This window comes from Pleurodeles waltl, chromosome 9 (genome assembly GCF_031143425.1).
Source record: "Pleurodeles waltl isolate 20211129_DDA chromosome 9, aPleWal1.hap1.20221129, whole genome shotgun sequence".
Classification (NCBI taxonomy): domain Eukaryota; kingdom Metazoa; phylum Chordata; class Amphibia; order Caudata; family Salamandridae; genus Pleurodeles; species Pleurodeles waltl.
Genome location: NC_090448.1, coordinates 1,172,458,607 through 1,172,485,321, shown reverse-complemented (window position 1 = coordinate 1,172,485,321; position 26,715 = coordinate 1,172,458,607). Strand labels below are relative to the sequence as shown.

The 26,715-nt window shown below is 47.8% G+C and overlaps 1 protein-coding gene across 1 annotated transcript in view; it reads right to left on the bottom strand.

Moving 5' to 3' along the window:
- The window catches only part of SCFD1 (sec1 family domain containing 1), a 354,775-nt gene that overhangs the window by 183,135 nt on the left and 144,925 nt on the right, over positions 1-26,715 (bottom strand). The window contains exons 13-14 of the mRNA XM_069209057.1: positions 5,617-5,690; positions 4,373-4,454 (exon numbers count right to left, since the gene is read on the bottom strand). Of these exons, the coding sequence (XP_069065158.1) occupies positions 4,373-4,454; positions 5,617-5,690 (156 nt within the window). The remainder of the gene's footprint in view (positions 1-4,372; positions 4,455-5,616; positions 5,691-26,715) is intronic.

The window sequence follows — 26,715 nt, the reverse complement described above, 5'->3', positions numbered from 1 at the left end:
GTCTTGGCTATTTTCAGAGCCGGAGGGTGGGGCAGCCAAAACAGTTTTCAGATCTGGACGTGGCCTGGTGACAGTGGCGGTCCGGCGACATCTGGAAGGGGCTTTTTGATTGTTTTAGAGAGGGCAGGAAGGGCCACAGTACTCACAGGCTGTGCGGATGTCACTTTGTGGCTTTCGATATCCGACTGCACGTCGGAGTCAGAGTCTTGGATTTAAAAGGCCTCCTCTTGTCTAGCTCCTCCTTGGCATGTTCCTCCCCAAAGATGTTCGGGGTATCGCTCGGAGTCTTGTGCGCCATCTCCAACAGACGAGCTATTCGGTCCCGAAGGGTCTTCATCGACCGGAAGGATTTGCAGGGGTTGCAGGTAGCTTCCTGGGGATCGGGGGGAGAGGCACACGTTACCCACCAGATGTTGACTGGTGTGGGGGGATTTTGTGTGGCACCAGGGACAGAATCAAAACGGCATCTGTTACATCAGCTCAGCATAATCTTCGGTGCTGCTTGGTGAGTTAGGCCTGGAACAGGCGAGGTTGCCCCAGAGGGCGCACGGTTGGTGCCCGCACAGAGTGGAGATGTACGCAAAGATGGAAATACGCGTTCGAGAAACAATACCGTTGATAAAGAGAAGACAGCAGGAAAGATTTTGAACCGGAGCGAGTCAAAGATGGAGCAAAGACACACAGGTCTGAACCCGGTGGTGGAGAGAAAACAATCTAACAAAGGAGTCGATGCCCATGCACAGTATCACCAAGAAGGAGGAGTCACTCAATCCCATGACTTGAAAATACTTCTTCAAAGAAAAACAACTTGCAACACTCCAAACCCATCTCTAGATGGCATGAATATGCAGAGCGTGTGTATCTACAGCCTATTCATACAATAAACATTTATGTCACTATTACTCGTTTTCACATAACTAGTTCTAATAGCCACTATTACAATGAAGGTGGCATAATAAGACAGCTACAAACCAAACGCCTCATTATTCATACAGCGTGCACCCGGTCTTTAACCATTCTCACTAGCAGAAGATATATATCTCCCGCTTCTTCAAGCGAGCACCTGAGCCAGTCCCATCCATTGGTTTAAAATGTGCCCCCAAGAAGTCCATCACTGCTTTAGGATAATTGAAAAAATATACTTTTCCATTACGTTCCACTCTCAATTCGCCACAAAGAGCACACAGTATTTGATAGAAAAGATAGAACCCTTGCGTAATTGTTTCTTGACTTCCAAAAAGGACATTCTAGCTTCTTGCACAAGTAGGGTCAAATCTGAATAGAAACCAACAGGTGAGCTCTTTGTATTAGAGATCTGGCTGTACCCTGTTGAGGAGCAGTATGGCATCTCTATTCCTGTAATCAAGTAAAATATAATCTACATATTTTCTATAATCTATAATCAGCTATAATCAGACTGCGGCATAGTGATATATGAGTGCTGTAAACAATAAAAACTGCTGAGAACACCACATGCTCAAACAGGGATACCAGTAATGTTTCCATGTTTCTCAAGTTTTTCCTGATTCGGACACTCCTATAATCCTGACATTACTGCAGGATGATCTTCCTTCCAAGTCATTATTTTTTAGTTATACTAGCTTACGTTCTTTTGAAAGGGCAGGTAAGGTATTGCCAGAGGTGCAGGTAATGACCTCAGTTTCTGTGACTACTGATTCTACCTCCACTAGCCTAGTATTGTGCTTATGCAGCCATTCTCTAAAGTGCTCTATTCTTGATGTAAGATGATCTGTCTTGGAGCCAATGGTTTGCAAACTTAACTGCATTTCTTTGAACAGTTCGGCCGTGTCTAGGGCTAGGGTGTCAGACGGAGGTTGCAACTGTTCACCCAGCTGTCCCGCTGTCTGCTTTCTACCACATTGCAGTTGTGATGTTTTTGGTCAGCCTTCCCCCTCACAATGTGGCGCCTGAGAACTGGCGTCCAGTCTCACGTAACCAGCTATTTGATCAAAATAGTAGTTGCAACTTATCCACAAAGAATACCAAGCTCTATTAAGCATATATTTATGCATCTCTTTTTAGCAGCTTACACAGACATCAGTAATGCCTAGGCCCATACACTATGTGCAAACAGTCTCAGGCATCAGGACATCAAGCACAGAGTTTACCACAAGTATAATGCTGGTAGATGCAGACTGGTTCGGCGACATGCAAGCTGCCACAGCTATTCACTCCTTACATAGCTTCCATCGACCTGGTAGACGCAGTTGCATCAGATGCCCCTTGCACCTCAGAGTCAAGAGCTACCTTTTGTGTGGCCACTGCATCCACCATGCAATTGTGGCTCTGTTAACCAATAATGCGGTCCTCGATAGCTGGCCACAACTCGCTGCAATCCGTCCTCGTGTCGGCCCACTGTATAGCTCTAATGTCTCAGAGTGGGGTACAAATTCCTATTGCTTTATTTGTCCTCCATGAGTCTCACGCGCAGTAGGGCCTCAGGAATGTCCACTGCATTGCGCGGCAAGTGGGCTTCTCAAAGCTCTGCTGCAGTGTGCACTGTCTCAATCGCATCCCTCCCGCCAAGATGTTCCCCTGCTCCCGGCAACCATTAATAAAGTGGGCCTCTCACGGCAGCACAAGCAGTTCCAACCGTGCCCCAGCCACCGGGTAGGTCCCTTAGATCATAGGGCTACCCTTTGCCTATATGCTTTCATTCAGCTCCGAGCTGGCCTACCTCGCAGTCATACCCAGCCACTTTGGTGTACAGAACGTGTCCGAGCGTCAATTTATGTTATGTTTCAGGAAGGCGTCTTACATCTGGTCAATCTCCCAACAATGGTTAAGGACCCAAAAGTCTGTGATCTCACCTCCTACAGCCCTCATTCACTGCCAGGTCCACCAATGCTCAGAGGGTGCTTACCTTCCTCTGATGTGGAGCCATGGCGTCTCAGAGGAAGGTGCAGCCCCACTGATCTCTTTCAGCCCCAGGAGCCTCCCTGAAATGCTGGTGTCGGGCTTCTGATGGCCACATGCCTGTTCAAGGTCCCTAACAGCCCTGTTCCGCAGTTCCACCCAGAGTCTCGGGATACTCAGGGCTCAGCCAGGTCAGGGCACATATTTATGTCCAAGGGCAGTATCTCCAATCCGATCACCTTTCCCGGCAGAGCCAACAGGCTGCCATCCTTGTAACCGATAAGCCAGAATGTGGGATTATGGGTAACTTGCTTCACTTATTGCCGTCATGTCCTAAACTGAGCCGACACTGGAAAGCGGTCATAAAAGAAGTTAATATAGGATTTGATGTCCAGGTGCCCATGGACCCAGGAGTGGTTCTCCTGGGAAAACCTCTCTCACTCACCAGATCTAATACCTCGGTGATAAGAGAACAACTTGCTCTGGCACTCATGGCAGTGGTTGGGATAATTCTGCCTCCGTCAGGGTTGGGTTACATACAACAATGTCACAACAGGTATCAGCCAAAATGAATTTCCAACATTAATTAATAAGAAAACAAGGGGGAAACACCAATCTAGTTACTGTGGTTATATTGACAAGATCTGAAAGACAATATTCGGCAGCATCAACGATTGTCTGAATCGTGTGCAATGATATAAGGTGAATACACAGTGCTCGTGAACAAGTGCCAGGCTGAGTGCATACAGGCTGCTCGCTGCTTTTCGACAATGGCATCAACATGTTAGATCTCTTCCTGTGACTTCCTATTGTACAGGTGTAAACCTTGGGTGGAAGAGGGAGTAGCTGGGGGTGAATCCTTATGCACTGAAGTTTTATCACTATCGGAACAGCTCCTCACCGGCTTGATGATTGTAGGAGACGCTATGTGTCGCATGGAAAATAATAAAACAGGTGAATCATCAGTAGACCGGCTAGTGGAAGAAGAGTAGGATAAGATACTCTGACTCATTACACTGATGCAAAAACATAAGACGACATTGTGGTTGGAAAGCAAATGATTGCACTGAATTAGTCCAGAAATGGAGAATTCATGTATAGGGAGGAACAAAAAAAATCAAGCAAATCTGATTCTGAGACCCCAGTTTCCACCCTGCAAAGTCATTTGAGACCTTGACAAAGTTCTCAATTTGCTTCCTTTGAGATGCTAGATTAATGTAACCAACTCAAGTCCTTTCATCACGGGCACTGAGTCCTATGTTGCAGTCTTGGTTCTCTTTCTTTGAACTAATTGGACTAAACCACCTTAAATCATTGACTTGAAGGTGACAAACCTGGGAGTATACGAGTGCCTGTAGTGTCATGGAGTAAGGCACAGACACCCCCATTCAAAGCCGGTTCCATGAATCAAGTCTCCCAGGCACTATACACCCTTCCACGCCTCATCAGTCCACTCGTTCTGCCCTCATCGAAGGGCTATCCAGTCAAGGCTCACCTTAATGTGCTCCAGTACGGCTGTGGCGACGTTTGTATGGAGATCAATGAGGCGCTTCTTCTCCAGCAGTTCAGGGAGAGAGCTGAAATGAGAAACAAGAAATTGACAACTCAGAGCTAATTTGATTGGGGAGAGAACAAACTATTGACTCTCCTCAAAATCCCTTCGATAGTAAGAAATCAAAAATATTCTACTAAGGACAAAAGAGAAAACATATACAAGTTGTAGTTAACAAAGAGAAAGTTTAACTTAATTGACAAAAGAAGAACCCCAAATAGGCCTTAACAGCTCCATCAACAAGTGAAATGAAAATCACTGTAAACACTGGATGGGGCAGTTTAAGGCTCATTCATTCAAGTCTATAAAAGTAACCCTAACTAAATGATATAGTTCAGTGACTGTTAACCTACTACGGAAGAGTGCAGCTCACAATGTTGCGAGGGCTTTAAACACTTTACGGCATTGAGGATTGCTTCGGGGATTAGACAGGACACACAGGGTGCTGCACCACAGCAGGGGTCAGACAGGACACATAGGGTGCTGCACCACAGCAGGGGGTCAGACAGGCCACACAGGGTGCTGCTTCACAGCAGGGCGTAAGACAGGCCACACAGGGTGCTGCATCACAGCAGGGGATCAGACAGGATACATCCCCACAGTAGAGGGGTCAGACAGGACACAGGGTGCCTCACCACAGCAGGGGGTCAGACAGGACACACAGGGTGCTGCACCACAGCAGGGGGTCAGACAGGACACACAGGGTGCTGCACCACAGCAGAGGGTCAGAAAGGGCACACAGGGTGCTACACCACAACAGGGGGTCAGACAGGGCACACAGGGCACTGCACCCCAGCGGGGGTCTGACAGGACACACAGCAATAATCAGTGAGTACGTTGGCCACAGTAGAGGTGGGCCATGATGAACCTGGGACCTCCTACAATGCTACAACTCTGTGTAGCAATGAATGCTGCATGCTATCTCGAGTACCCTGCCACCACAATGTGTCTCAGTGCCATCTGGAAACAGCAGTGCCCACCTCTAGTGGAACAGAGGACTGCTCAGATGGACCTAGTGATTAGCAGCAAGCGGGGAGGGAGTGTGTATCCTTGCAAATACTGTTGTTGTGATAAAAAGATGATCATCTCACAAATAATTTTTTTATACTTCCAGAGAGACTCAAATAATGGCCAGCTCCCGCATACTGGTGACACCGGTATCTACCTCCCAGGGGAAACTAACCAACCTGACAGCGGATGTTAGCTTGGCCGTGTTGTCTGAAAGCATGCTGATCGCTCCCTCGTCTTCACCTTCCAGTCCCTATGAGAGGTAAAAGACAAAATCAGAGAAGAGGTGACAGAGCCAGAATCTATGTCAGATGATCAGACATGAACAGACAGCCCTACCTCTGGACACGGCCCACAAGGGATAACCCAACCCTACACACTAACATCTCCTGGGTTTGTGGGTGCAAGATTAACACAGATCACAGACTACAGTTTCTTACCTAAATAGTCTCAGCTACAACAAATTCAGAACTATCCTGATTTTAAGACAAGAAAAAGTAAGGACAGCTATGCACAGTGATAGGCAGCAGGCATATTCTCTGCCATCGTCTACACACCAAAGAAGCCCCCACACCAACGCAGTTTTCCCTACAGGGATCTTACAGAAGAATCAAGAAACCAGCCAGGAGATGTGAAAATATAAACATGCTCTCAAAAATGTACACATTTTACTTTCCATAAGTAGTCAGAAAAATGTCATAATAAGATAAAGTAAGCTTGAAAAGCAAGTCTGTGGAATGGTCTCCAGGCTCCAATCCAGCACTTGAATAAATTAACATATAAACCTTATGCAGCGAAAGAAGAGCATCTCTCAGAGAAGTCCAAGAATTCAAAGAAACATCACTGTGAAAGGGAAGGAGAAATGGGTTGAAAGCTGAAGTGGATGACTAGTAACTGAGACCTTGGGTACAACCCAGCGGGCTGACGTCTCAAGATGAGGACACACACTTCAGGTCTGCAAGTGCAGCCAGGTCAGGGGAAAGAAGCGCTCTCTGTGTCTGTCTCAGGAGTCGAAAAGAGCCTCATTGTAAGGCTGCCTGTCAGTACTCAATCAACTGGAAGGTTTGCCTTGGCCCAAAAGCACATTACAGAATGTCTCTCCAACCCCAGATGGGTGAGTCGGTGTAAAAGCAGGATGGCATCAAGATGCTATCAACAACTTCGGTTTAGAGGGTAAGAGCATTCATCTTTGAAGATGACCTGCAGTCAAAATTAAATGAGCCCCACAGCAGCATGGTCAACAAACAAGAAATCCCCAATATTAGCCCTAGTTTATTTCACACATACAAGTACATTCCATTGCCTGGCTATGACTCTTCAGTCGATTTCACATGGTCATATTTAAAAAGCTACGCTCAACAGAGTTGCCAGTCCACACTATTCAGGTCTTTAATGTTGCAGCCATTGAGGGAGTAAGCGTTAAGCTCCACCCTTGAATGCCATCCTCAGACTTTTAAAGTACAAGTGTGTGCAGTCATCGCTGCCTCGCTAGACAGGAAGAGCTGTCACATCTGAATCTTTGAAAGAAATCCGCATTGGAGAACCAGAGCGGCATGGAGGGAACCTTTGAATGTCCAGGGCTCCATCTTCCAAGGGCTTCAGTGGTATGAACAGATACACGTGCAGTACATCACTCACACAGAGCAGCAGGACTCACTTTTTTTGCATAAATAGACTTTTCCGCACCACGAGAACCACTTGGGCTTCTCCGGTGGACTTTGTAAATTCATGCGGCGTTCACCACATTGGTGTCGGGTCCTCATAGCCGACATTTAATGGAGGGCTGGGGCACCTAAATATGTTCTTGACCCTCCAGCTCCGAGTCTTGGTGCTCCTTCAAAGGCAGACAACACAGCAAGTTATCCTCCAACAGACACCTTACCTTTAAAATACTGGATCACTCAAACGCACTTGAAGCCACAAACCACATCCGCATTTGGTTACGTTGAAATAGTAACACAAAGCACACCTAGTGTGGAAGTCCAGCACTCCATCCCAGCAAGTTAAGCATGTTCTTGGGGAAAACCAAGTCAGTGAAACAACCGCCTCAGGAGTACAGGGCTAGGTCAGTAGTTTTACTAACTATGAGTGTGCCCGTAGGAGCAGTAAACAAGTTTTGTATAGAGCGGGCTTAAAGCCACAGGGCGCATCCCAGGGATGCGCCAGATACAACAGAACTCTGTTCAAATCCACTTTATTAATTCAAAGAGTTATGACTTGAGTTCCTAGAAGGAAGCCAGACTGTGGAATCAATCCTCCACTAAATTCCTAGATGATTCTCTCTGGCACTAAACTCGAGAAGGCTCGCCTGGCTGGGATTCAAGCATGATTATGACAAATGCAGTAAATAGGGTACAATGTGGGGGGCGCTCTGAAGCTGCAAGATGTCCACATCTTGATGATGGTCTTGAAAAAGGTGCATCTCCAGGGCTCCAAAATGCAGACCGTAATAGCTGACACACTGTAACCGCAGTCGCAGAGCTGTGCTAGAACCAGCGAAAGCATCAAGGCTACCCTGACCTGCAGCGTTGGTGGAGGGTGTGGTCTACCTGCTTTCGGGTGTAGGAGGAAGGTGCAGTGTGGTCCCCGCTACACAATAATGAGGGCGTCAGGGGAAGAGCCATTGATACAATGGCGGCTCAGAAGCAGACATTTCATCTCATGACCTGGCATTTTAGAAAGTTGAACAACCCTCAAAAATTAGCAAGGTGTTCGAATATTTAATTAGGTGCAAGGAAGCTGGAAAACGCAACTTACCTAACACAGCTCCAAATTGCGAGTAGACGAGTGCACATGGATTCCTTGCCTCATACTCCGCTTACTGTAGGGGTGGCGCCATTCTTGCCAGACACACTGAGTCATTCCACCCTCTAGCAGTGACTGGGGCTGCCCAGGGCTAGTATTTCGTATTACAGGGGGCACTAGACCATGCCTATGTAACGCTGTCAACACTTACGGCTCTAGCGTGAACTCCTCCTCCTATTTTATGCCGTAACTATTCCGCCATGCTGTTATGGGGAGATTTTAACCTGCTCCTTGATTCTAAGACGGACAGACACAGAGCAGACCGGAGACGTCAATTAGCAGCATTGTCCACTCTGCTGTAATGACTGGACCTCCATGGCCTCATGGATATTTGGAGAAGACCACCCCTGGAAAGGAATGAATATACCTTCCACTCCTCTGCACAGAACATTGCCTTCAGAACAAACTACTGGTTGGGCTCTAAGGAGGTCAGCACCTGGACTCCTACAGTTTGGCATCTGGTAAGAACACACACTGATCATTTGCCCAGTAAGTTAAGCCTCTCTCTCTGCAGTTCCACTCCTCAAGCATTAATGTGACACGCTCCTGCATCGCCTTCTAATACTCACTGTACCAAGACAAACTTAAAGAGGAAATACTAGATTGTTTTTTATATTGTGTTTATTAAGTTGGCATATATAACATAACAATCATAACACTACCTCGGAAGGTCCCCCTCCAGTTAGGCATCATACATAGTTAATATTTTGCAACATTGCGTCAAAAGCCCACCACCAATTTACAAGACATTGCGTGTTCATGAATCCCTGTACATACAGTAGTATGTGGTTCAGTTAGGGCTCTCTGCTAGGGATACCACCAGAAGGGGGCAAACCAGGAACGGGGGGATAGGGAATGTAAAAATGCACTCATGCATCATCACATATGACAGATCAATGGTTTGATATGGGTACTGCTGTAGGATATAGGACGCAACAGCAAATGTACCGCTTGGTGATGCCTGTTAACAGGGCACCCTCCCACGACGTGGAGTCGGTTGCTTGAACTTGATGGAATTGTCAGAATGGGGCCCAAATGTCTGGGGATCGCAATTTTGCCTGCATCATTTCCTAAAACACGTTTAGTTGTTCCTGACAGTATGCAGCGTCCCTCAGCCAGTCTGATCTGCACGGACTGCGATCTAACGCCAAACACATCGCAACTCTGCGTTTTTCTAGCACGAGTAACATGGCCACCAACTTCCTGGTTTCACCATGTAGGTCCTTGACATATTGCCTATGAGTGCCACCTTATGAATAAGTGGAAGCGTTAAGCCGGATACATCTACCACATCAAATACCTCCCGCCAGAAATTTTGCAACGCATGACATTCCCAGGTGGAATGCAGAAAGTCCACATTGTCCGCCAAACATCTTGGACAACAGGAATCAGAGCGCAAACCCATGTGGCGAAGATGCTGACGGGTGGACTAGATCCGATTTAAGAACCTGAAGTGGATCAAGCGAAGGCAGGTATCATCAGATACCGGGCCCTTAGATCGATATTCCGTGGGCGCTCGACGGCGTCGTTGTTGAGGCGTTCTGCATGGTGTTATACCTCAGAGTTATTAGCCTCCGGGGACCCGTGTGCTGTACAGCAGCTCTAGAGCCTTAAACTCGGGGCGGGGAAGGGAAATCTCTGTTTTGCACGCAAACTGTAGCCCTGATTTGACAATATGTGAATCTGTGTAGCAGAGTGTTGCCAGATTTACGTAGTGCGACTTCCGTGGTGACGAAATGTCCCTCCAGGTATAGGGAGCCCATGGTAGCAAGTTGCATGGAACTGAGAGGCATGCGCACCTCCGAATCACATGTGATAGGTAATGTAGCTTAGTATAGCGATGGCATGGAGGGTGCATACAGAGCATGCACGTGAATCATACTGTGCAGTGCTCGCCAAGACTGTACACGCCACGTGGTCGATGCCAACGCGCGGCCGACACAAGGAGAGATTTATCACCCTGAACAACTTACAGGGCCATATTGAGTCCTGCTCAGGCGCAGTGTGAGACAGATACTGTATAGGATGGTTCCAAAAGTGTGGAAACTGCACCTGGGCACAATCGTAATACAGTTCCATGTCCGGAGCCGCCAAACCGCCCAGTTCAACCGGCAACATAAGCAAATCCCATGCTCTTCTAGGCTGCCTACCCGCCCACATCAGGGAGATCTGCAGCGAGCGAAGCCGGCTCCGAAAGCGGCACATAAGTGGCATAGGGAGGTCGATGAATAAGTATAAAAATTTAGGGAGGACCACCATCTTGGACACTGGTTATCCTACCCGTAAGCGACAGGAGGAGAGATCGCCAAGAGTCAACTTTGTCCGCCAGCCAGGACAATTCCTGTACGTAGTTCTCAGTCCACTGTTCATTCACGTCCCTACTGAGCCAGATTCCCAAATAGCGAACCGGTTCTGTTGCCCAGTGCAGGGGATAGTCAGACACTTGTGGGGTAGTGCAGGTCGTAAGGGGGAGAATAACAGACTTCTCTGAGTTTATTTTAATGCCAGAAAGGTCCCGAAACCGGATGAGTTCTGGTATGAAAGGGTCAAGATTTGTGTGCGGATCCCAAAGATACAGGGTTATGTTGTCCGCATACACGGACACAAGAATGGGACGTGAACTGAAGGCGAGCTCCTGGTGAATGTGATGTTGTCTAAAACAGGCAGCCAGAGGTTCCATTGCAATCGCGAACAACAGCTGTGAAAGAGGACATCCCTACCGGGTGCCCACTGGATTTTAGAAACGGCTCAGTGATGGAGCCATTTATTCACAACCTGGCTGTCAGCTTTGAGTAAAGTAGTTTGATTACGCAGATGAATTTAAGGCAGAGGCCCAGGCGGGCAAGCAGCGCAAAGAGGAAGGGCCATTCCAATGAGTCAAATGCTTTAGTAGCATCTAGAAAAATTGCTGTGGCGCGGTTGTCTGGAGATTTTATGCGTTGGACCTTCCTGGGACAAACCCAGATTGGTCCGGCAGTGCAATAGTGGGAACAGGGACAGGAGTCTAGTGGCAATAAATCTGGCCAAGATCTTGTTATCTATATTAATCAATGACAGCTGTCTGTATGAATCACAGTTGCTGGGATCTTTGCCGAGTTGAGCAATGTCACAATAAGCGCCTCAGGTAACATGGGGGGGCAACTCCCCGCACTCAATGGACTCCGCAAACATGTTGAGGAGGTGTGGGGCTCAGCATATTCCTCATAAAATGCTGCTGTGAGGCCATCAAAGCCCGGAGCTTTGCCTCCTGGCAGACCCCAGATGACCTGGATAATGTCCTCCTCGGAGAAAGGAGAATCTTAATACAGTCTGTGGCAATTTTCCAGCCACAGCAACCGCAGCGTATCAAAGTATTTAGTGTATTTCTCCGCACTGGTAGCGTGGGTTGAGCAGTACATCAAGGCATAAAAGTTCCCCATTATACATTGTCCCGCTTCCGGCCCCTCCTGCAGGGACCACCCGTTCCCCCGGAGCTCTACAATATAATCACTGGCCCAAGGCTTGTGCAGCAGGATAGCACACATTTTTCCCTGCTCCGTCTTCCTCACCAAAGCGCCTCATCCCCGCATGCCTCCCCATAAGTGTAACTCCTGCTGCACCGTCTCATTATACTGTGTCAGCCTGATGCGGGCCACCACCAGAAACCACAAGTCCTGCGTCTCATAGAATCGTCTCTCCAGGCTGGCAAGCTGCCCCTCCAGAGTGGTCAGTTTGCATTGCAGCGCACCAAGTATCCCATGTTGTTTGGCCAAACTCCATGAATTACCATTTTAAATGCCTCCCACAATGTACTGGGGGACTGCACAAAGCCCTTGTTCCGGGCGAAAAAGTCGACAATCGCCTCATCCACCTCTGCTCGAAAGACTTGTTCTTGCAGTGCTCCTTCAGGGGGACGTCACGCAAATGCTCTCTGCACATGGCCAGGGATGCACATTTCCAACAACACAGGGGAATGGTCAGAAAGTGTGCACGAGCAATGCTCAACTGTTGCAGTCCAAAGTTCTGCATCTATTGTTCCTATCCACATGTCGATGCGGGACCAGCTATTGTGAGTACTGTTAATGCAGGAGCCCTCCCTCCAGTCACCATTTCTAGCACGCCACTGGTCCACCAGTTCATGCTCAGATATAATGCTGTGTAGCATCTTCGCCGCAGCAAGGTGTGGGAGACGGGCATTGCTACTGTGTTCCAAGTCTGGGTTAAGCACCACATTGAAATCGGCCCCACACAGTAAAGTGCTGGGGCCTAGCGTACCGGCAATGCGCCATACCGCCATGAAGAACTCTGGGCTGTCAACATTGGGACCGTAGATAGACAACAACCGAAAGAGACGGTCAAATAAAACGCCTGATAGCATAGCATATCTTTCGGGCGGGTCACAGATCACAACCCTGGTGTGCCACGGCAGTCCTTTCCGAATAAGGAAAACCACCCCATGAGTCTAACAAGAGTAAGGGTCAATGCGGCATTCCCCAAACCATTGTGCGCGCAAGCGTGATTTCATGTTCATGCAGTGTCAGTGCATGTGATTCAAGCAGCGTACAAGAGTGCAGGGGAGGGACTGTAACAACATAGCAGCATCAACAATTAAAGTGTCATTCGACCCTATACCACCCACGACGGCCCCCTAATCGGGCCTGACAGCCAAACACCCCTCCCCAAAAACAATCCACAACCATCCCCATGAACTGGGAGCATTTCAGTGTCCAGGGACTCATCTGAGGGGGAGGTTGGGAGGGGGGGGGGAGGCAATGGGGAGGCCGGCAACTCCCATCCCCGGAAGGGAATGAGTGGTTCCAGGGCAAGGGATGGAAAAAAGGCCAGATAGCCATGGGACTGTCCAAGCAGCCCACGTAGTGATAATTGAGAAAAAATGCCCTTAGTATGATTAGGGCATTGTTCCACACGTTGCTCAGTCATTGTCCCTGCGGAGGCCGTCCACTTCCATTCCATGTTCCGGAGTTTCTGCAGCCGACCTCTTCTGGAGGGTTTTCACAAATTGTGCAGGCAGACTGGGATCTGTAAAGAACTGTAGCTTTCCATTAAGTTGGATTCTCAATTTTGCAGGATGTTTCAATGAGTACCTAGACTCAGTTTGATTCAGAGATCGTGTCACAGCAATGACATCTCTACGTGCTGCCTGCACCCTCAGGGTATGGTCGAGTAAGATGGTGAGTGTGTTATTTTGATGGACAATGGGCCGCTGCTCACAGGCCAGATGGAGCACCACATTGCAATCTCTACAGTTTAAGAGGCGGGCGGTGATAGGCCTTGCAGGCGCCCCGGGGGAAGCATCAGTCCTAACGTTCGTGCACCTGCTCCACCACCAATACCGCTGACAGCGCACCTTGGAAAAGCGTTTTTAGCATGTCCTCCACATAACCCTCCATTCGGCCCATGGCTGTGGATTCCGGCACCCCCAGGATGCAGAGGTTAGTCCTCCTTGAGCGAGCTTCGAGGTCTTCATTCTTATTCCGGATGTCTGACACAATGTAATGGCTAGTTGGATACTTCTTTTTTTATTTTTAGGTCCTCGTTCTTATTCCGTATGTCCAACACAATGTAATGGCAAGTTAGATACTTTTTTCTTGCATGCCCTCCTGAAGCTCTGGAGAGAATGTTTCTCAAAGTTTACAAACGTATTTCTGGTTCCCAAACAACTACAACTGTTAACTTCTAAGGCCCCCAAAACTTCAGGGAAGGGCACTCAGAGACTCTCAGGGGGTCAGGCAGAGGCCAACTTCAATCTTACAGTCTAGTTGCCACTGGTCAGCTAGGCACTCCCAGCAAAAAATTATCTTGCTGCTTGTTGTCTCCCTGTAGCCACATGTGACCAAACCCTCTGTTAACCCTCTTGGGCCACATGAGACACATAGTGCCAAGATACACGGCACCTGTGTTGCTACAAGCGAGAAGGCTATTAGTTCAGTGAGGAGTAAAATACTGGTCAAAATATCATATCTACAGCAATGCTATAGCTGAAAGAAACGTTACTTTCTGCCACAAATTTCATATCCTAGAGACATCTGGGCCCTACTAACTGTACCCATTAACTCATGCTACATCGAGGAGTGCAGGTGAAGAGAAAGGTGGGAAAATGGTTTCCACAGAACAGCACAATTACATAGATGTCTCTGTGCTGATAGACAAAGTGGCAGCACAGAACGTGGTAGTGCAAGAAGTGATCATGGTGGCTGATGAAGATAGGTGTTCATTTTACTAAGTGTCAGTAACTTATGGGGAACCTCTGAGATACAGTGTGAAGCATGACTGGCTCATTGAGCTACAGATATGCAGTCTGTATGAAGGGTGCCCGTCACTGTTCAGGGGCAGAAAGAGGCAATTTACAAGGCAGACAGGGAGTACTGGGACCCAACAGTCGTGGTTGAAGTTATTTGTCACTGATGTCCTGGGCTCTTCCTACGATCGCTCTGGAAACTGGGCCAGATTCTGATAAGCTTCTCAGCAAACAACCATATACTGTATTAGCCCTATTATCATTTTTAAATAGAAAAAAGTACTTTTAATCTCACAGCATAACTAAATACTACATAATTCAATCAATTCTATGTACACAGTTTTCTTAAATTCCAGTGATCTAGGGCTACTACACCCCTTCTGTCCCCAGTAACGATCTTCCCTCCTTCTGAGGCCAGGGATCCTGCTATTACAGTCTGTATATTAGGGAGTAGGTAGGGCTTAGGTCAGGTGCAAGTTGCTCAAAATTCTCTTGGCTCTGATAGGCAACTCAGTTTATAGTCTTTAAGATGCTTATTATTTTCTGACAAACTCAGCAAGCAGTTTTATGTGTGTGTGTGTCTGTGTCTTTCGTCCACAGGCACAGCTAGGCCCCATGGTTAGCAGTTTTAACTGGGTGGCCGTCTGCACTGTGCAGCAGGCGCTTCTGAAATGGGCTCCTCTGTGCTTGTTCACCCCAGCGGCAGCTGTGCTCAGGATGATCCCCAGAGACTCACTTAAGAAGGCACCTGAGGTGGCACCAGTTCTCAGATAAGCAGTCTCTGGGGTTGCTGTGAACCAGCACTTCAGCTCCAAGCCCAGCTCCCTGCGGTAGATGAGGCCGTTGCAGCCACTAGGCTGTCTGGGGCTCGCCACATCAGTTTCAGTTCTCCAGGCGGATTCTGCGGTGGCAGCATCAGTCATTACGTAGTGTCGCCTGTTGCACCGGCTATAAAAATGCTTCCACTTCTAGCAGTTTCGATAGAACTCATCATCATCATTGCTGAACCATGCTGGGTGAGACAGGCCCTGCAGAGAGGGCAGGTGCATGCAAGGACCAACCATGATGCAGAGACTTGTTTATATGACTCCTGACTCCTGAACTGCCCATGCATGGGTTGACGGTCATTAATCTAAATGCATCACAAGTTGTAACATGATACTACACGCCAAGGACAAGGGTGTTTAGCCAATGCCACACACATGCAACACTACAGCTGTCCTTTCTTGGATGCAAGTGAGACTCAAGTGCTTTATTTGCTTACATACATCCCCAAGCAAAATTAACAAGCATTAACACTATCAAGAGGTCTGGCTTATGAACGAACATGTGTTGTGTGTCACTGATGAGTTAATCATAAAGGCACTCACCCATGCGTTCATTCATTCATCCAGTGATTCATTCATGTCTTCACTTTCTGATACAACCACAATAAAACATACACAAAGTCAACAATATCTGAAAGATAAATAAAAGAATACTAGTAGAAAAAAGCAAAAGCTTCCAATAAAAATACTAAATATAGCAACGGGTGTCCGTCTTGAAGAGGTATTGTAAATAGTCTATTGTTGTTTCAGCATGGTCGCCACATTTAGACCCATTGTGTTGGCCATATTGGAAAGGTAAAACAATGACACACGGTGGACATCAACATTCCATAAGGGCTGCCTAGTTTAGATGAAGTGGTCACCTGGGATGTGACCCACTGCAAATGAAATGAGCAGCAAGCAAGCAATCTCTCGGCACTGCCTAGAGGGCTGTGGCATCCTCTCAAGAAACATTAAAATAAAAATATCAGAAGCAAAGAAATGAAAGGGGAACTATAAAAGGAGATAATTAAAAATTAAAAGACTGGCCAACCGTCCCTGACACTGAAGCCCATTCATTTTCGGGTAGAAGTACCTATGTGATCAGAAAATGCCATCATTCAAAGGACAAGAATGCCAATGACTTATGTGTACTAAACCATTAATCCATGAAGTTTGCGGTCATGGATGGAAGCAGAATGTAGATAACCATCGAACAGATGAAAGGAAGAACAGAGCAAACTCAAAGGCCCACTATGCATCTATGAGGATACATGTATGTGTGTGTATGTGTGTGTGTGTGTGTGTATATATATGGATTAATTATTATTTTTAGCAGAAGATCTTGACAGACAGCGAAGGAGAAAGTCTCGCAAGGATTATGCAAAACTTCTCGCCCTTGGGTTTGTCAGAGGTGGTAACCGACAGTAGGCTTAAATACAGAGAAATAACAACCCACCCTTAAATGCTGATTAATTTAAAAATATGTTTTTCACCATCACTATGTCAGGCCTACTGTGTCTATCATAACTTTTGATAATAAACAGATCACACCCATGGCACAGGAAAGAAAATGTTACTTACACGGTGAGCATCTGTTTGAGGCATGTAGTGCTGTAGATTCATGTGCTGTGCATACTCCTGCCATCTAGTGTTGGGCCCTGATGTGTGAAAGTTGTTTTTCTTTGAAGAATTCTTCTCGAGTCACGAGGTACTGTGACTCTACCTCTTGCTTGCAAAGGTACGGTCATCGGCTCCATTGTTAGACTGTTTTCTAACACAGCGGGTGAGGATGTGATTGGAGCAAAGCGACAGAGATAGCAGATGACCATGCAAGAAAAGTAATAAGGAATAGTAAATGCAACAGCCAGAGGTGTCCTGTGAGGAGGGTGGGAGCGCATATGAATCTACAGCACTACATGCCATGAACAGATGCTAACAGGGTGTTTAACATTATCCGTTTGAGGCATGAATGGCTGTAGATACACATGCTGTGCAAAGGCTGCAAAGCAGTTTCCCCTAAGTGGTGGCTAGCCTGTTGATGTTGCAGAAGACTGAAAGAGGGTACAAAATACATCCTGACCAACATTTGCTTGTTGGCAGGCTATTATGCCTACGCAGTAAAGTTTAGTGAAAGTGTGTGGTGTAGACCAAGCAGCTGCTTTACAAATGGCGGCTATTGGATTGTTCCCATGGAAAGCCATTGAGACTCTTTTCTTTCTGGTAGAGTGGGACTTAAGTGAGGAAGGCAAAACTCTTATAGCTTTTATGTAACAGGTTTTGATGCATTTAACCATCCATCTGGCTATGTGTGATTTTGACAATGGCTTCCCTTTATGTGGTTCGGAAAAAGTGAATAAACAGTTGTTGGGTTTTTCGAAAGGGCTTTGTTCTGTAACATAGTACATTAAGGCCCATTTCACATCTAACGTATGAAGGGCTCTTTCGGCAACTGAGTCAGGCTGTGGAAACAAAACTGAGAGTCCTCATGACTGAGGTCATGTTTTTTGGAAATAAACTGCCCTTAGTTAACTCTAGCCTATTGAGAGGGTTGCCCACCCTCCCTCCCCCAAAAGTTCTCATTAAAAGTCTGGGAGTATGGCTGGACCCTCTTCTCTCAATGGCCCAACATGCTAATAGAATAGCAGGAAATGCATTCGCCCTGCTTAGGACCCTGAGGAAGGTCTTAACTATTCTACCATTTTCTGCCAGAAGACTGGTCATTCAGGCATTGATAGGTTCTCGGATTGACTATGGCAATGCCTTGTTTATAGGCTCACCGAGATATGTGATTCAAAGACTGCAAAGGCTATGAACGCACCGGCACGTCTGCTGCTAAAAACTCCTAGACAACACTCGATACGGACAGGGATTTCATCCCTACACTGGCTTCCTGTGGAGGAAAGGATTCAGTTCAAAACCCTTTGTCACTTTAATAGAGCCATATTTGATAATGGTCCTGAAATGCTTAAAACTTTGGCACAGGTCTACATTCCAGCCAGGACACTCAGATCCTCCTCAGCTAACCTGGCCAGGGTACCTATGGCGAGGAAAGCAAGATGGGGAGGAAGATCACTAGCATATCAAGGTGCCTTGCTTTGGAACAACCTTCCTTTCAAGATAAGATCAAATCCACAAGAGATGTCCTTTAGGAAGGATTTGAAAACTTGGCTATTTAAAATCTAAACTCCTGGATGAACATAAACAGTACTTTTCCACAATGGGAGTATAAGCGCTACGAGGCCTCTGGGCAGTTTAGGCGCTATATAAACCATTATAACATAACATATAACATAGGGTATACAGGAGGGACCAACTTAGGAAGAAATTTAGGGTTGGTATGAAGGACCACCCTATCTCTATGAACCTGAAAGAAACATTCTTCCAAATTTAAAGCCTGGAGCTCACTAACACGCCTTAGTGATGAGATGGTCTACTAGGAAAGCTACCGACCAAGATTGAAATTGTAAGGGACTTGACTGGAGGGGCCCAAACATGGGACCCATAAGTCTGGTGAAGATGATGTTAAGATTTCACACCAGAGCCTGAGGCACTTGAGAGGAATGACTTGAGTCCCTCCATAAAAGTTTTAATGACTGGAATTCTGAAAAGAGAGACATGTTGTCTATTCCAGAGATAAGCAGGCACAGATGTGAAGTGTAGCTGAATGGGGGTGAAGGCCAGTCCACGTTTTGGGAGAAGTAGTAGGAACAGAGGCTACCAGGGGGTCAATCTGGTTTGAAAGGCAGTAGCAGACACACCTTTTCCATTTGACAGCATAGCAGGCACGGGTCTGCATACTTCCTTAAGAATGGTCATACATTCAGGAAGAAGATTAAGGCCTCAGGAGCAGGATTGCAAAATTGAGACTCTTGGTGTCGGGTTGCCTGATTGCTCCATGATTCTGGGTGAGAGGGTCCACCCAGCCGTTTAGGGTGCCTCTTGTATGGAACCACCAAAAGCTTGATGAAAGAGGTGAACCATGGTAGTCCGGCCCAAGTGGGAGACACCATGATGAGGATGAGAGAGATTTGACAGGTGGAAAAGCTTAGGCCAATATTCCTGACAGGTCATCCATTGTGCATTACCCACGGACTGTGGATGTGGGAATCCAGAGGCAAAGTTTGGGCATTTCGTATTTTCTGCTGTGGTGAAGAGGTCCACATCTGGAAACCCCCAGCAGTGGAAATACCATAAGAGGCCTCCTAGGTGGAGTTGCCAACCGTTGTCTTGGTGCTGCATCCTGCTGAGAAGGTCAGCAAAGTTGATATCCGCTCCTAGGATGTATTCCGCCAGCAGGTGGATCCTATGGAGGAGGGGCCAGCACCACACAGACTAAGCTAGTAGGGAAAGGTGAGGAGATTAAGTGTCTCCCTGCTTCTGTATGTAAAACATGGATGTCATGTTGTCTGTCCACCCTACAACTACTTTGCCCACTATGTTGGGGTGGAAGGCTTTGAGGACTAGATGGACAGTTAACAACTCCTGATACTTGCTGTGGAGACCCCTGTGAGTGTGAGCACACTGATCCTGGACGGTCAGTTTTACAGATGCACTCCTCACCCACTGAGAGATATGTCTGTTGTAACGGTGATCTGCTAAACGAGGTAGAGAAAGGACCACCTCCTGTTTAACAAGTTGTTGGTGTACAATCACTGCAGAGAACAATGCATGTGGCAGCTGATCAGCACTAGATCTTGCCAACGACCCTCCGCCTGAGACCACTGATGCTATGAGCATTCCTGCAGCTGTAGCGCATGTGCAATCTTGTGTGGGATAATATGCTGATGCAGGAGGCCATCAGGCCTAAGAGGCTTATGACAGTCCTAACTGTGACCTGTTGACTTGGCTGAAAAAGAAGGAGCAATGCATGGAAGGACTGGACTCTTGCTGCACTGGGATAGGTTTTGCTGACCTCTGCAGTGAGGATGGTTCCTGATTAGGTTTGAATATGAAGGGGTGGAAATGTGGACTTTACAGCAGTGATGGTGAAGCCCAGTATGTGAAGGAGTTCCATTGCGGCTTGAGTATGTGCATGGCACGAATGTTGTGTTGTGCTTTCGGGAGACAATGGTCCAGATATCAATCAATCAATAAACCAATCAATCATTTATTTGTAAAGTGCAACTTGTCACCCACAAGGGTATCCAGGCGGTGGGGGATGGTCTCATTTGAAAAGACAGGTTTTAAGACCTTTCCTGAAGTGAGTTAAGGGGCGGTGCACCGGTGGAAGGCGTTCCAGACCTTGGTGGCCAGGAAGGAGCAAGAGCGTCCTCTGGTGCGGCAGCGTTTCGTATAAGAATACATGGAAGCCCTGTCTTTGCAGGTGCGCAGCTAAGCTGATGCATTGGATGAATCAAGATGTGGAAGTAGGCATCTTTCAGGTTGAGGGCTGCCATGATGTTGCCTTGCTGTAGCAGCAGAATGACATCCTAAAGTGTGTGGAAGTGTTCTGACAGAATGGACCAATTCAGGGGCCCGAGGTCCAGGATGGGCCTTAGGGACCCATCCGTTTTGGGAAGAAGGAGGCATACCCCAAAGCCCTGTAGGCATTGTGGCACAGGCGCTATGGTCTCTTTGAGAAGGAGATTGGACCTCTTCCCAAAGCAGGCACTGCTGTTCTAGTGAGAGAACGGTCTGCGGGTGTTATGCTGGATGGTGTGGAGATGAGCTTGAGATGCATCTATCCTTTTGCTCTCTTAGTGGAAGGAGGTGTTTTGCCAGTGCCCTGAGCATTTGTTCGCTGGCAAGTGGTACGTACCACAAAGGAATACAATAGGAGCTGGCCTCTAATGTAGATGGGTTCTGAAGGGGAGGCTTTATATTTCTTGCAAACGCAGGGGTAAAACTGGGCTTTGACCGGTTCTTTGAAGATGTCAGGAGCGGGATTGAGCATCCCCTTTAGCATGGGCAGATGTGTGGAGGATAGAGGTGCAAAGAGGAAATACCCTTCGACAGGCTCTTTATTAATTTACACATTATGGTAAGCAGTGGCTGTACCTAGAACCCCATGGTATGAAGTGGTGTCATCCAGCGGGGAGAGACTACAGGGTAATGGTCAGTCTCTGTATCCCCAAGTGGATTCACATTGTAAGAGTTCTAGGGATCTGCCAGTGGGGGCATGCCATGTGTCCTCCTCACCAAGTTTGCCCATGTCAGACTGTAGGGACACTGTGGAGAGTAGGAAAGTGGATCATGCACAGAAGTAGGTGGGAAAGGTGATGGTGGAGGTGTGGGTATGGTGGAAGAGGGTGGTGGCAGTCGAGGCTCAGAAAGAGGACTGGTGGCTTTATCCTGCTTCTTCCAATGCTTTGGTAGAGGAAGGGGCTCCAGAGCTTCTCCAAAGCTGCGTTGCCTCTTAGGATGCTGGGTGGCCGGTGCCTGAGGCTGTGACACGATTCGGCGCATTTGGGGGTGAATAACTATCTTCCTCTGACGAGCGTCTCGTTCGTCCTGGCGCTGCTGTAAGACTGGTTTGAGGGCTGCTTTTCCGGTCATCACCGAAGGCTTAGGCACCATTACGCATACATTTATGAAATAACAAATATGTAGAAAAATACACCTTCCAAAACAATAAACAATCCATCTCAATAGGGCCTAACAAGAAACATCACAGTGAAAAGCCCTCAGGGTTTGTCAGAGTGAGAGGCAAGTGCCAAAACCCTTGTCTAGGAACAGCAATCTGATATTACATGTAACAAAATACCTGTATATGGACTGTAACACAGTGTAATAACAACCAACTGTCTATAGGCTTACTGGCTTCAAAAAATGCTTTTTCCAATTAATAAGCTAGACCAGCAGCCTCTGTGATACTGTTTACCAAATAAGCAGACTAGGCTATATAGCTTTTGACATAACATTTGCCAGTGCACCAATAAGACCTATTGCTTGTCACCATAATCGACCCAGGCGTACATTTTTGAGCATACATTTTACCACAGGTAACCTTCAGAAATATAGGCAAATGTATACAAAATTACAGTTGGCTAAGCAAAATTATATCTCTCCTAAGAGGGCTTAACAAGGATTCTCAAAAAGCTAACCTTTTATCCATGGCTTATAACATGGGGTAATAAACACCAAAACCACTGCCTGCTATGTTGATCTGTGAGATTCCATGTATCAAAATACCTATCTGTGGGCTTTATTATGGAGCAGTAACGGAGCCGGAACTCTCTCCGGGTAAGAAAGCCTCCTCATCAGCAGACAAAGGCTTAGCATGATATCTCCCCTCGAGTCTTGGGTGCCAAAGAGGCCTAAAGTATATGGAACGCTCCTGCACAACATCTTGAGTTAACAGGCTTGTAGAGTTTTGGGGTTTTTTTTCAACAGGAAGCATCGGCACACATCGCCAAGCGCCTTGTCGTGCTCGGGTGAAATACATCAGTAGTGCATTACATGCGTGAGATTAGATTTGCTCTTCATGCCGGCTCCTGATATCCTTCAGGTCGCCACCATGGAGATAATTCCCCGGGGAGTCTTGGATCATGCACCACTCCTTATGCAGATGAAGGACCCTAGCATGGGCCATCGCCCTATGTGGCAACTCAATGCCTGGTGCCTTGAAGATAAAACGTATGCCCAGGCCATGCGGGCAACACACAGTATTTTGAGAACAATACTGGCTCCGTGCGGTCGGCAGGTGTCCTCTGGGCTGCCGGTAAGGCCACCCTTCGAGGGCACACTAGGCGTCTCCTACGAGAGCAGGAGCGGGCGAAGAACCAACGAATGGCAGACCTTGAGGCACAGGCACTGCGTTTGGAAATGCAACTCTTGCCCACTAATCACGTGGCCGCCAATAGGCAACTGTGATTGATTCAGCAGGAAATCTGTCAAGTTATGCTTGAGTCTGCTAAGTACATGTGGGGCGCCTCAGTGGCACGGGTATATGGGTGGGGCGATAAGAATGGTAAACTACTGCACTGGCTGGCATCCTGGCCTCTACTCTGTAGAATTGTCCCTGAAATAATTAATGACTCAGGTGCCCATTGCCGGACGACCCACGATATCGCTCAGGGATTTGCCGAGTATTACGATGGACTTTATGCAGAATGACTGCGTCCCCAGACAGAGCGGGAATACCCCCTGTTGAGGGATAAATCCCTTCCTAGCCTCTCAGCTAAGTGGAGAGAGAAATTAAAGGAGCCTATAACGCTGGAGGAAATTGGTGAGTCCGTGTCGGCCCTGACCTTGGGCAAAACCCCATGCGCCGACGGATTCCCGACAGAACTTTACCGCAGGTGCGTCGACCTCTTGGCCCCACACTTATTAAATCTATATGCCAAGGCTGAGCGGACCAAGAGCTTCCCCATGGACCTTGATAAGGCCACAATTGTGGTGATTCCGAAGTCCCAGCTGCCCTCGACCTCCAGCGCGCCCTACCGCCCCGTCTTGCTCCTCATACTGAAATAAAACTTCTATCTACAATATTGGCTAATCGGTTAAAGAGAGTAATGACCTCCCTGGTCCACCTGGACCAATGTGGATTTATGCCGGGCAGAAACACCCACCACTGCCTTAGATGGCTCCATGCAGCATTGGCTCATCACCATTCTTTACCCCCTCCCCTAGCGCTACTCCTCATAGAGTTTGAGAAAGCGTTTTACACTGTGTACTGCTCGTATCTTGCCCAAGTACTCATAAATGCAGGGATTGGACCTCGGTTTAGAGGGCGGGTGCAACTCCTCTACTTTAACCCAACAGCTTGGGTGCAGGTCAACGGGGTGGTCTCAACCCCCTTCCCCATCCACCGGGGAACCCGTCAGGAATGTCCGCTATCCCTGTTTCTCTTTGCCCTTGTGATCCAGCCCTTAGCGAGGGTCGGAAAGGAAGACCCGCTTATCCAGGGGTGGGCCTGGTCCCAGGAATGGGAAGACCGCATTGCTTTGTATAAGGATGATATACTCCTTTACCTATCTGCCCCAGCTAGCAGCAGACCCCAATGCCTACAGTTGTTGGAGCTCTTCTCCAAGGCCTCGGGCCTGACAATTAACCCGGGCAAGTCAGTATTGGTTCCGCTACATCCCACCAGAGACTGCTATGACTGGCAAGATAATATCCCTATTAGGCGTAACAGCTTCCGATACCTGGGAATCAATGTGGTCCTCCTTCCCAAATTGGCATGGGTGCTCAACGTCCCACCACTCACACAAAAAATCAGGGAGGATCTAAATAAATGGCAGACACTCCCCCTTAATGTCCTGGGTAGAATCGCGCTGTATAAAATGATGATTCTGCCTCGCTTTCTTTATCTTATACAAAACCACGCCTATCAACTCCCCAGTGGATGGTTTAGGGAAATGGATGCAATAGCACAACAATTTTTATGTCATAATTCTCGCCTCAGACTCACTTTACACACTTGCTAGATGGATGTGCAAGAGGGAGGGCTCAGACTGTCCAATTTATATCCCTATGATCTGGCTATGCAGCTCCTGGTGATCAATGATTGGTGATCAATGATCGGGCGGGTGGACCAACCCGGCGTATCAACTTGAACTACTGAGAATGGGATTTCCCAAATTGGTTGATTTACTGTATTGGTGCCCCCCTCCCACAAGAGGTTCCTGAAATGACGAGAGTGGTGTTTGTGGGCTGGATGGCAGCGCAGAGGGGGATAAGGTGGTGGATGAAGCTCACTCAACAAACTCCACTGTGGCGGGGTACATGGTTACGTGAAGTCTCTGCGTTGGAGGGGTTCTACAAGTGGGACAACATAGGTATTTCCCTGGGTGGGGGATGTCTGGAGGGGTTCCCACACGCTGTCTTTCCAGGAGCTGCACGAGCAGTACTTACTCTCCAGGACCTAGTTTCATAAGTATTTGCAGTTGAGGCACATGTTGGGGACCCACATCCAGGCTGGTACGGTCCTCTCTGAATTTAGTCCAGTGGAGGCGAAAGTCATGATGGGTGGCTTGAGCAGGGGTGGAGTATTGCAGATTTATCATACATTGGTCACCAACACAGCAGTGCCGCTGGCGAGCCTCAGAGAGCGCTGGGAAAGCTGGCTTGGTCCGTTGGAAGAGGAGGACTGGTGCAACGCCTTGATGGCTACCAGGGAGTTGACTAGGACTATCCGGCTCTGGCTGGTGCAGGCATACGACCTGCATACCGCATACCTTACCCCTGACAGAATGCACAAAGCGTGTCTACGACCACAAGCTGACTGCCTCCGATGCTCATGTTCTAACGCAGACTTCTTTTACATGGTGTGGGCCTGTCCGCGCACAGGCAGTGACCAGAGAGCTCTCTGAGGTGCTGGCAATGGAGGTATATATGGCCCATCTGCTGATCCTTTTGGGAGTTGTCAAGGGACTAGGAAATAACAGGGCAGATCGTGTTTTTCTGGGGATAGCATGCCTGCTGGCCAAGTGTGACACAAGCAGTGGTGTGGAATGCAGAGGTGGCGCCAACGCTCACCCGATGGACGCAGGGGTTCAACTGGTGTGCTTAACAGGAGAAACTAGTATATGAGTCAAAGGATGCCTGGGTAGATATAACAAAGTGTGTGGGAAATGGAGAGGGACACTGTAGTATGTCTTATGGAGTTACTGGTCTTATAGGAAAACTATGTGAATATAGCCGTGAACGAACTCAAGTATCAGTGAAATGCTTGATTGAGGGTCATGGGGTCGACTGTAATTGTCAGTGTATACTGTGTTGCAGATGTGACCTACTGCTATCATGTTGTTGACATAATACAAATTAATAAAAATGGTTTATAAAAAAAACGTAGCTTTAGAGAGTCTATTGATCTATGAAGCATGAAATGCCAGTACATAAACCTATGGTCTTAAACTCACTGAGATATCCCACAGGATGGATCTAGGGATCCAGTGAGACATGGGTTACTTCAAGTGGGGTGCAGCCACCCCACAGAGCTGACAGCCGCGGGACTAGGGCATGCTTCAGAGAGACCAAGCAATTGCAGGTGCCTGTGTGTGGCTACAGAGTGAGAAGCCAGATATGCGACCTGCTGTGAGCTGAGATGCCTTTCCCTTACAGCATCTCATAGGGCTGACCAAGGGCCATGTGCCAGCCCACCTACAGCAATATTGTGGTTGGCAGCTGAGGCTAGCAAACATTGACCTACACCGCTTGGCACCAAGGTCACATGGTGATCACAGCTGCCAAGGCTTCCAGAGAGCACTGATTTATAAAGTGAGAAGAGAATGTTCCACTACAGGATGGACTGCCTAGACCTTAGAAAAGCAGCAGTGCCAAGGAGGACCTCTCAGTTAGGGGATGCGACCGCATCTAGGTGGGGGCGCTCGCACACACTGTGGCTTCAGCAAGACAGAAACACGAACGGGGGCAGCAGGCTTGGCAGAGACCCCTTGAGGAGGTCTGTGGACAAACCTTATACCACAAAGACATGCTTTTCCACCCAGCACTAGGAGATCACCTGTGTGCAGCATCTATGTTCA